Source organism: Symsagittifera roscoffensis, chromosome 2 (genome assembly GCF_963678635.1).
Source record: "Symsagittifera roscoffensis chromosome 2, txSymRosc1.1, whole genome shotgun sequence".
In the NCBI taxonomy this organism is placed as follows: domain Eukaryota; kingdom Metazoa; phylum Xenacoelomorpha; order Acoela; family Convolutidae; genus Symsagittifera; species Symsagittifera roscoffensis.
In genome coordinates, this window is record NC_087063.1 from 6,002,278 (window position 1) to 6,014,009 (window position 11,732).

Here is an 11,732-nt window from a genome sequence, read left to right on the forward strand (position 1 = left end):
TTTTACTACCTACTATTTTTGTAGTATTTTGTCAAACCAGTGAAACGTCTTTTGAATAGCAATAAAATGAAACGCTTTATGGTTTGCTCGACGTACAGTTTTAACATCGTTAGACGCTGCATTCAAAAAATACTCCGCTCAGTCAAAATGCAACAGAATTATAAAGGCTCAAATGTACAAAAAATCCAAGCAAAGCAACTCTTCACTTTTATGATGCACGATTATAGCCGAGCTACGTTTTGATTGTCAGCTTTTAATTATTAATTTTTGGTTGCTATTTAAAAACGTGCTTGGTAGATTCTGCAAATATAATTCTCATTAACAAAACATATACCACTCTTTTTTTCTTCAATAAAAAAAAAAGTTGATAAAATGCATTAAAAGAGTAAATTTATTTACTAGTATAAAACATGGCCAATGTTTCACAGTCCGTCGATTTGGGACTGGCTTCCAGGCCAGCGGGGTACATTCCCCCCTCCAAATTCCGGAACCCAATCCCGGTGCATGAGAACGCGGCAACCACCCTTAGAAAACAGAAGATCGAGCATAGAACCGGTCATCTTGGATCCCTAAGGTAACTTTTTTGTTATTTGGGAGTCCACAAACGCGTTTCATTCCAGGTAGTTAACCATTTTATTCTAAGAAACAGAAAAAATAGCCTATGAGCAGTTTGCCTTTTAATGTTCAACCACCCTATGGCTTAAAAAGGTGAAAGTTTTCAATAGATTTTGTTTGTTAATTGCCATGTAATTCAATTTCCATAGCTTCTAATTTAAATACTTATTTTATGATCCAATTAAAGGCTTTTAAAGGCTTCTAATCATGCGTGTCAGGACATTTGAAATGGGTGTCATTACTTTAGAACAAACCAAGCAGTTAGCATAACTACCAGCGCCTACACGCCCTTAGTCCACAAACCAACAAATGAACAGATTTTCGAAGAACGTCTCAACTTAGTCGGCCACTGGTTTGATTTGTGGTCCGTAAAACAACGGAAGAAGTTCATTTTTGAGATGTTCCAACACTGCGGCCAGCCAGAAATGGATTTCGTCCAGCTTTATAGCGATTCAACTTTGGTAGTGAAACGAAAAGATTTCACGTCTGTTCTTCCCGCGTTTATTTCAAAATACATCTTCTCGTTTCTCGACCCGAAGTCCCTTAGTCGGTCGGCTCAAGTATCGACTCACTGGCGATTTCTGAGTGAATCAGATGAGATTTGGATCTCGAAGTGTATCAAACATGGGTGGTATCTACAATACCAGCCTTCGCAACTGGAAAATGGTGCTTGGAAACGCCACTACGTCAAGTCCATTGAGAACTTGGTTCCTGGGAAAGAGCGAATGGATGAATTTGGAGAGAAAATATTGGATGGATTTGGCACCGACAGATCCGATTTGTTCATGAGCGCCAGGAATCTCTATCAGATTTCCACTCCTAGGACTCCCACGCCCAGATCTAAGAGTCCGCTGTCCAGGTCTAGTTCCAGGACGTGTAAGTACTGCACAATGGATGTGTATTAATACTCTACTCACTAAAAAAATTTAGGTATCTCTTCAAAAAAAGGGGTCAAAAAACACTTCCGATTTACGCCAATTCAGATTTTGGATAATTTATAAATAATGATTGCGATATAAATAGAGTTTTATTGCATACATTTATAACGACTTAACAATTCAAACATAGCCAACAAAATGGGTGATTCAAACACAGCCAACCGGAACCCAGATCAACCATCCCGAAATTACTGACTGTTTCTAACACGGCTGTAAAGGAAAGCAAAATTCAGGGAAAATCTATTCTTTAGATTTAGGTCAGCTAGGCTTGTAGCTTTAATCAGCATAGTTTCATCGATTCATTCACAATGGTTGAGCATTCAGTTGCTTTTTAGTGGCTCTCGAAGACAGACCACGATGGCAAGACACTGATAAGAAACCCAAGGAGCTTGAGTGGTCCAACTACCAATCGCTCATAAGTCCGGACAATCCCCACAATCCCAAGTCTCCGAAGTCGGCATACCTGCACGAGAACAGATGGGGAGTCAATAGTTTTTTTTCCACACATAGCTACGGTCTAGGGTCAACTGAACGAACTGACAAACACCCTTTGAAGCAAGAACAGTTCCAGGAAATGACAGAGGTCGAGACCAGATCAACCGGAACCCTGTCGGAACTTCTGCACGCTGAGAGAGTCGCCGAAGGTTCCGATCAACTAAAAGAAACGCCGCTGTACTTCCCACAAAAACAAGCGTACGAAAACCGATTCGGTCGGTTTGACGTTTCGGACAATAAGGACTACCGAGCTCGGGATCTCCGGGATTTGAGTGCCAACTACCCGACTCACTCGCACCCGAGGGTGATCTTTATCTCGTCACGACTTCCCGCCAAAGAAATTCTGCAGGACTCCGTGATGTATGGAGTAATCGCTATTGTATACGAATACGAAGGAACTACCCTTGACACATTGATCGCCTTGTTAAACAACGTTCTCAAATCGAGACAAGCGCAGAGCATCGGGTTTCTGACCGACGGGAACCCTGGAGAAATCTGGTTGACTCAGGATGCGACTGTCGCTGCTGACAATCTGGAAAACAAGGACATCAAAGACTTCTGGCTCGCTGTAGCCATGAACACAATTCCTCCCGGAACCGGAGGTCACATAGACATCTTCACTCCACTGGCCTCATGCGACAGTGGAATGGAACTTTTGTTTCAGTTGAAAGTACTCACCGGTCTTAAATTTACTTCCCCAATCAACATGATAGGAGGCATCCGCAGCGTTGTCGGAGATTGGCTTGAGAAACCAGAAGACATGAAACCTGTCAATCATTACTTCAAGTTCCAGAAGATTGTCACCTGGATCGCCATAGCCAGCCGTATGAAAGACGCCTTGTTCCAAACTGAACAATTCTTAGGCCACTACTTCAGTACCAAGCGTCGAGGCATTGTAAATGAAATGGTCGGCAAAATGGTCTTTGATGCTATTGATTTAGGAATGCTAAAAACAATGCTGAGCGATATCGTACCGGTGATTATCGAAGGTCTTGTCGAATTCAAGTCTGAAAAAGAAAAGCAGCCACCTCTTCAATTTCTATCCGACTACTTGGCGAAGCGTCAAAAAGCAATTGCAAGCGGCGAAGATGCTCCTAGGCCCAAAACCGAGAAAGACGAACAAGATGAAATTACCGATTTGATGTGCTTAAGGAAATACGAGCGTGAACGAGCTTTGAAACGCGTGAAAAATCGAGAAAACATAGAAAACCAGCCGGACCGAAGAGCTACAGCGGCTGTTGAACTTCTGTCTTCTGAGGTTGATTACATGAGATCCCTCACTTGTATGATCGACGTATTCATGAAACCTCTTAAGCAAACTTTGGATGCCAGCAAGCCTATCATCGGAATCGGAAATATCCACGCGTTATTCACAGACATTTCAGCTATTCTCGATGTCAGCAGGGGATTGGTTAAGGAAATCACCGAGAAAATCGAAAGTTGGAATAATGAATCAACGCTTGCCGATATAATGATTAAGTTCAGCGGCAAAAGCAAAGCTTACACTAACTACATCAACAACTATCCTATAGTAATGCGAACTTATGACATGTTAATCGAAACAAACCCAGCATTCCGAGCGTTCATAGCCGAAAATGAAGAAAGCATTCGGACTAAAATGTTAACTTTCCACGAACTTTACATGCTTCCAACTAAGCGAATCAGCGAGTATATCTTGATTCTTCAGTCGCTGCAGATAAACACGCCTCCCAACCACCCGGACAAAACTGATATACCTCAGGCCATTGTGAAGCTAGAAGCTCTAAACCAGTTCATATATCGGTACAAGACCAAACTGATCCGGGATAAGCAAATTTGCGACATCGAAAAACGAATCATAAACTGTCCCCAGCTTCTTGAAGGGAATCGACACTTTCTTCGCGAAGACTATGCCAGTCTTGTCAAGATCCGAAGCGACGGTGAAACTTACAGTCACATTCAAGACTTGATTATCTTTCTTTTCTCCGATTCACTTCTGATTTGCATCTTAAAAACCAAACACGAGCCGTTCGAACATATTCTAAACCGAAAAATAATCTTCAGCACTTGCATTGCCCTTTCCAAGGTCAAAGTTCGGGTCATCCGAGATACGAAGTTCGTTCAACACGCGATTGAATTGTCGACCAAGAAGTCTAGTTGGATATTCAAACTTCCTTCCTACAAGGAGAGAATCGCTTTCGTGCACACAATAGAGACAGCATTGAGAGCTCTCGTCGCAAACGACTAACAATGTATAGAAAAAAATTAGAATTGTCAAAATTCAATTAATAGTTAACTACAAAATTTTAATGTCACAAAAGCTTGATCAATACAATTTAACAGAAATATTTTCATCACAAGAAAACAGCATAAATTCAGCACCCATCTATCAGATTTTGAACCCATCGGTAGCAAGCATTGTTTTTTTACCGCGTATATTTGCACAAAACTGAAAAAACTTGGCGCAAAATACTGGATAGGAAACTTTTTCTGGCAGTTCTCGCTCCCCAAACGATTTTCACTCAGAAATACCAAAAGTAACATTATGTCAGGTCTCTCTTTGTTTTCCTTAAGGTTTTGTTCTTTTGGGGAGAACATTCCTTTCCCATATGACGACAGAAGACTAGTATTTTGGAGAACTTAATATCTTATTCGCAGGTGCTGTATAGTTAACCATTCTTCAATCTGTACCGGTGATTATCGAATGTCTAGTGGAAAAGAGCAAGAGCAAAATGTTCTAGATTGATCTAGAATGTTTCAAATGGTCATCAATTACTCCAGATTGTTCCGGAACTTTCATGTTGTTCGCTGTTCACTCTCCCTCCCAATATTTGATAAAGCGTTAATAAGAAAATAAAAACAACTTAAAAAAACAAGTGTTGATAAAAAATTCGGAAAACTAAATAACGTCCTAATTTATGTATAAAATTCAAAAACATCCTAAATTGAAACATTGGGGCACGAAAAGAAAATTTTCTCATCCTATGTTCAAAATATGAACACTTGAAAACGAACTTTGATTTACGAATAATTTTTTCTTTAGCAGTTCAACTGGCAGATACAAACTTCTAGAATATTCTAGATAATTTTACGACTAAATTTAGCTTTACTGAAAAATCAATTTTTACTAGTTCTTTGTTCAAGTAAAATTAACCAAAATGAGTTTTCGAAATCATAACGTTGACGATTGTATGGATACTAATACCCGAAGTTTTACAGAATGTTGCAGCGCAAATGAGCGTGACGGACAACATAATTTGTCGAAATTGGTCCAATCGCAGATTTCCGTTAACAATCCAGTAGGGTTACAGCAGGTTATTCAACCTTTTTCTAATAATTTGCCTCAGCAAACTTTTTTGTCCACTCATCCGGTGCTAGGCAATCCAAACACAGGGTCAGTAGTCCCGGTAACTTCTGAAAATTATTTTGCTCCGACAACATCTGCAGAAGTTCCTTCTGGTGTAGCACCGTTCGTTCCTGCATCAACAACAACTAATCAGGTTTCTTTAAGTCATCAAACTACAGGATCAGTAGTAGCTGGCTACCAATCACCTGTAATCCCATCACAACGACATATGGGTGTTCCCGTTAGTAGTTATAACTTTTCAAGTGACCACTATAATCCTTATAATAATTCGTGGAGACCAGCTGTTGCTGCCCCTTTAATGTCAGCTCAACAACACTACGTTCCTTCGACAACTGTTTTTTCCGCAGTAACTCCGATTGTTCCTCGGAATAATTTTGTTTCTTATACAAGTGGAGGGACTGATTATCACGGTAATTCTTCGAGTTACCCAGCGACCACTCCCGGTAATTCACCTGGTGCAGACGTCGAGCGTCCACTTTCGACACGAGAGTTGGTTAATATACTCATGCACAGCCAAAAAGATCATCTCCTTGAGTGGAAGCTGACCCAGTTCGATGGCAACCCACTTAATTGGCATGAGTGGTTTGGGCAGTTCATATCGACGGTCGATTCAGCCATACTCAGTGACGATGAAAAGCTTACCTATCTGAAAACGCTCGTAGTGGGTAAAGCAAAATCCGCAATCGCTGAGTATAGCTATAGCGGAGTACTATATAAAGACGCATTAGCAACTCTTCAAAGAAAGTTCGGGCAGCCGCATGCTGTAGTAGGGGCTCGTCTAGATAAATCGAGTAATTTTCCGCAGCTGAAAATGCATAACTCGGAAAATGTAATGGGCTTTTCCTCTACAATTTCTGGACTTGTTGCCGTATTCAAGTCTCTATCTTTTAACGATGACCTGAAAAGTGTTAACTTACTGAATCAGACTGTGAGTAAGCTTCCTCCAAACCTTAAGGAAGCATGGTCAATGCAAACCGTAAGACGCCAGTGGCATCGACCAACTCTGCTAGATTTCAACGAATGGCTTAAAGAAAAAGCGGAGGGTCATGAGAGGCTAAAAACAATTAATTCTAAGGTTAAGTCTGAAGAACCAGTGAAGCAAAAAGTAGGTACGAAAGTGTTTGCTAGTAATGCAAAAGTAAGTGATAAGACTAACGAAAAACCAAAGTTCCCTCCATGTTCTGAATGTAAAGGTCAACACGCTCTTTGGAATTGCGCCGTATTCAAAGAGAAAAACGCTACGCAACGAGCGAAACATGTAGCTGAACAAAAACTTTGCTTTGCGTGTTTACAGAGCAATCACAGTTTTCGTAATTGTAGCAAGGCCAGAAAGTGCCTCAAGCCAGATTGTGAAAGCACGCACAACGTGCTCTCACATGAAGCTGAGAAAAATTTTCCTCCTAAGGATACTAAAAGTTCCCCGGCGTCAGGTAAGGCAAACACTAAACATGTATCCACTAACGCTGCCGTCGGTAATATTCATAGCCAGGAGTCAACTAAAGGCCTCCTGCCAGTTGCATCACTCGCCGTCTCTTCGGATGCGACGATTACTAATGCCCTAGCTCTTTGCGATATTGCTTCCACGCAGTCATGGGTATCCGCCGATCTCGTAAAACGCCTCCATTTGGTTGGCACTTCCGTTAGCCTCGCCATAAATGGATTCAATTCCACGAGCTTGATGAAAACTCATCAAGTAAGTTTTCAAGTTACACCGAAACGAATAATAGTGAATTTTCGTTTTGTTTTCGAGCTTATGTTAAGGATCATATTCGCATTGGATCGGATAGCATAAGTATTCCTGAATTACAGGAAAAATACTCGCAGTTGGCTCAGATCAAACCTATACATTATAAGTATGAGGACGTCGAAATAATTATTGGACCGGATTTCTACCATGCCATAAGACCCGTTGAGTACCTTCTGGGGAAGGACTCTATTTCACCGTGCGCCGTACGCCTTCCGATAGGTTAGGTTTTAAGTGGTCCGTTACCGCCGTCCTTTAAGTCGAACTCGTCTTGCTTTAAGTGTGTTGTCGAAGACATGTCTCTTGCGGACCAAATTAAAACTTGGTATGAGTTGGAATCATATGGAGCCTTCAAGCAGGTAGATGCCCGTTCCGCCGCCGACAAAAGCGCTTTGTCCGATTTGAAAAATGACACTTTTCACGATGGTGAGAGGTACAATGTACCAATGCTTTGGAACGATAAAGAGAGTACTTTATCGAATAACTATTTTTCCTCCTTAGCTCAATTAAAGTCTTTGGAAAAGAGGCTAGATAAGGATCCGTCGCTCCGTGAAAAATACGCCGAAACAATTAGAGAAGATGTACAAAAAGGATATGTCATAACGGTTAAGGCACACGTTCCCAAATCACAAGCCGATCGTGAGTGGTATCTCCCGCATCACCCGGTGTTGAACCCGAATAAACCCGGTAAGGTACGCCGAGTCCTCAATGGGGCATCGAAGTGTCATGGCGCTTCCTTGAACAAATCTCTGTTGGTTGGCCCGGATCTCCTTCAAAACCTCATTTTTGTACTTTTAAGATTCCGTCAGCATAAATACGCCGTTTCAGTTGACAGTGAAGGGATGTTTTTACAGGTTGGAGTCCGCGAGGAAGATCAACCTTCTCTTCGTTTTTTGTGGCGGGAGGACCCCACATGAAGTGTGCTAGTTCACCAATATACGCGTCACATTTTTGGTGCTCGTGACTCGCCGACTTGTGCGAATTTTGCGTTGCAGAAGACTGCATCGGATAATCAAGCTGAGTACCCCGAAGCTGCTTCGGCTGTTGTCCAGAATATTTATATGGATGATTATCTGGATTCTTTTCAAAACAGGGATGACGCCTTGAAATTAGGTAGGGATTTGTCTCGTTGCTTAAACTATGTGGGTTTCATCTGACAAAATTTGTCAGCAACGTGCCCGACTTAACAACCGCTCTTGATCCGGACAACCGTGAGTCCGATTCCTCTGTTAAAGATATTTGTGCGAGTCCAGACCAGCCGTCGCATCTTCTCGGTGTTAAGTGGGATCACGTAAAAGATACCTTAGTCGTTAGTAGAGGGGTTGATCGTCCACTAGACAACGCAATCACTCGGCGTACCGTGTTGAGTTTTGTTTCCTCTGTTTTTGACCCAATCGGGTTAGTGGCTCCGTATACCGTGAAGGCTCACCTTCTATTAAAAGATATCTGGCGAATCAGCGGTCAAAAATGGGACGACGATCTGCCAGAGGAAATCAAAAAGCAGTTCCTAGAGAGGCGCTCATGTCTTCATTTGTCAGGTTCTCTGACAATACCTCGCAGCTATTTCACTGACCCTTTCGACCGAATAGAACTTCCATGTTCGGTGATAGTTCGCAGGATGTTTTCTGTGCCGTCGCTTTCCTTCGTGTGCGACTTGCTAGCTCGCATTAGACCGAATTAGCCTTTGTGTTTGGCAAAGCCCGCGTTGCGCCTATGAAAGCGCTATCTATTCCAAAGTTAGAGCTTCAAGCGGCTCTTCTTGCAACCCGCTTAAAAGAAGAAATTTTGAAGGGTCTTACTTTCAAAGTCACGGATATTTTCATGTGGACAGATAGTACCACTGTTCTTCAGTGGCTTTAACTCCTGTAATAAACTACCCCTTTTTGTTGGAATCGCACTGGTGATATTCTGGAGTCTACCACCACTGATCAGTGGCATCACATACTTAGCGGTGATAACCCAGCTGATACCGGTACACGAGGGATTTCTTCGGAAGCCCTCAAGGAAAGCAGCTGGATTAATGGCCCTAGTATACTGAGGACGACTGATTGACCGTACAAGCCCGATACAAGGGTTATTGATAAAATAAGACTCAAAGGACCTTCATGTGATATCGACATTTGTCTGAAAGATTCATCAAATTTCGTCGTCGATGTTTGACAGAAAAATCTTCCATTCGAAAAATGGGAGAGATTCAATTCATTTGTAAAATACAAACTGACAGTAGCATTTTTGTTAAGATGGCTGCCATCCCATAAACATTTCAGGTCGAGTATATTAGAAATTATAGACCCGTGTGAAATGGATATTGCTGAACAGAAGCTCATTTACCTGTCCCTGGGTGAAACATTCCCTAGTGAGCTAAAACTACTAAGATCCGGTAAAGTTATCACGAAGAATAGTCGGATCGCCAAGTATTCGCCGTTCATTGGACCAGCTGGCATCCTTCGCTCGACTGGGCGCATCAGCCGCTTGGTTAATTCCGATTTCGATAGCAAGCATCCGATTATACTTGATGCACGTCACGCGGTTGTTCGGTTATTGGTTAAAAACTTGCACGTTAGGAATTTCAATCAAGGCTTGGTTACATGCATGCGGTGGTTAATTTGAAAAACGTTGTTAAATTTGCGATGGTTGCTGCGAAACATTGAAAATACTTGCGTTGTGTGCCGAAAACTGTAACTCATATGATGGCTGATCTGCCCGTTGAAAGGCTGGGTTACAAGCAACCTCCTTTCTCTAACACAGGTGTCGACTACTTTGGGCCGTTCCTAGTTCCAATCCGGAGAAGTACGGAAAACAGGTAGGGTTTTTTGTTCACCTGTCTCACCACTAGAGCGGTGCACATTGAAGTGGTCCCCTCGCTCGACACAAGCTCTTGTGTGATGGGCGTGGAGAGGTTTATTGCACGTCGCGGTACTCCGACTACCATCAAGTCCGACAACGGCGCGAACTTTGTTGGCGCTCAAAAAGAGCTCTTAGCTTGCGTTGAGAGTTAGAACAAGCTCGCACCCGCTGTTTTTGTTCAGAAAGGGATCAAGTGGAAATTCAATCCACCCAGCGCACCGCACCATGGTGGCTCCTGGGAGCGATTAGTTCGGAGTGTCAAGCGCGTTTTGTATGACATCCTAGGCAACAGGAGAGTAACTGAGGAGATTCTAAGAACCACGCTGTGCCTTGTTGAGCAATGACTTAACGCTAGACCGGTAACAGCCGTTAGTTCCAATCCGCTAGATCTAGAGGCGTTGACCCCGAATCATTTTATCCTTGGTCAACACGCAGCGAGTTTTCCGTCGCTAAGTTTCGAAGAAAACTTCGACCATAAGAAGCGGTTCGCCAGAGCGCAATCATACGCTAACGCAATATGGACACGGTGGATGCGTGAAGACGTTCCTTCCCTCTATAGGAGGGCAAAGTGGCACAACCAGTCAGACATTAAGTTGAAAGCCGGCGACTTGGTTTGGGTCATAGAGCCTGACACTCCACGTGGACATTATCCACTCGCACGTATCCTAAGACTGCACTGTTTTTGATTCTAATTCGGTTCAGCCTTGATTAAGGCTGACCGCTAAAAAGAGCAATTTGTCTCAAGAACATTACCGACCGGTTCTTGTGGCTAGCTTGCGCCAATTTGTTATTGAAACTGTGAATATTATTGAAGTTATGATGTTATACCCGACCGAAAGGACGAGAAGTTTTTGCCGATAAATTCTCTCGTTAAATTCAAACATTCGACGTTAACGGAGATTAGGCGCACACCGAAATTTTAGATTGATTTAGATTGTTCTAGATTGATCTAGAATGTTTCAAATGGTCCTTAATTACTCCAGATTGTTCCGGAACTTTCATACACATATATACCTGTTGTTCGCTGTTCACTCTCCCTCCCAATATTTGATAAAGCGTTAATAATTAAGAAAATAAATACAACTTAAAAAAACAGGAGTTGATAAAAAAAAATCGGAAAATTAAATAACGTCCTAGTTTGTGTAAAAAACTCAAAAACAACTCAAATTGAAACATTGGGGCATAAAAAGAAACTTTTCACATCTTACGTTCAAAATATGAAAACTTGAAAACGAACTTTGATTTACGAATAATTTTCGAAAATTTTTTCTTTAGCAGTTCAACTGGCAGATACAAACTTCTAGAATACTCAAAATAACTGTTCGAATAAATTTAGCTTTACTGAAAAATCAATTTTACTAGTTTTTTTCAATTAAAATTAACCGAAATGAGTTTTCGAAATCCTAACGTTGACGATTGTATGGATACTAATACCCGAAGTTTTATCGAAATTTAAAATTTTTCTCCAACGCTTCAACATTTAACGAAGCATGAAATGATTTAGGCTACTGGTCAGACAATCAAGAAGTCGAGAAGCTTGATAAAAAGCAAGAAGAACAACCATCGGATCAATTTTGCAATGGTTGATTTAGTGAACAATTAAAGGTAAGATTTTTCATTTTTGAAAAAAAAAAGATTCTTTTATCTTTGCAATTATTATTTTTTTAGGAAAACTAAAACCCTGAAACTTTTTCAGTATTTTAGAGAAAAAACTTTGATAGAGAAATGGAAAAGTTATATACCGAAA

At 41.5% G+C, this 11,732-nt stretch overlaps 1 protein-coding gene across 1 annotated transcript; it reads left to right on the forward strand.

Annotated features, from left to right (window-relative positions):
• Positions 1-46: 46 nt before the first annotated feature.
• On the forward strand, positions 47-5,007 carry LOC134838852 (epithelial cell-transforming sequence 2 oncogene-like). The gene is made up of 3 exons (XM_063854139.1): positions 47-574; positions 863-1,491; positions 1,889-5,007. The coding sequence occupies exons 1-3, from the start codon at positions 411-413 to the stop codon at positions 4,273-4,275; spliced, it is 3,180 nt and encodes a 1,059-aa protein (XP_063710209.1). The 5' UTR covers positions 47-410; the 3' UTR covers positions 4,276-5,007.
• Positions 5,008-11,732: the final 6,725 nt, after the last annotated feature.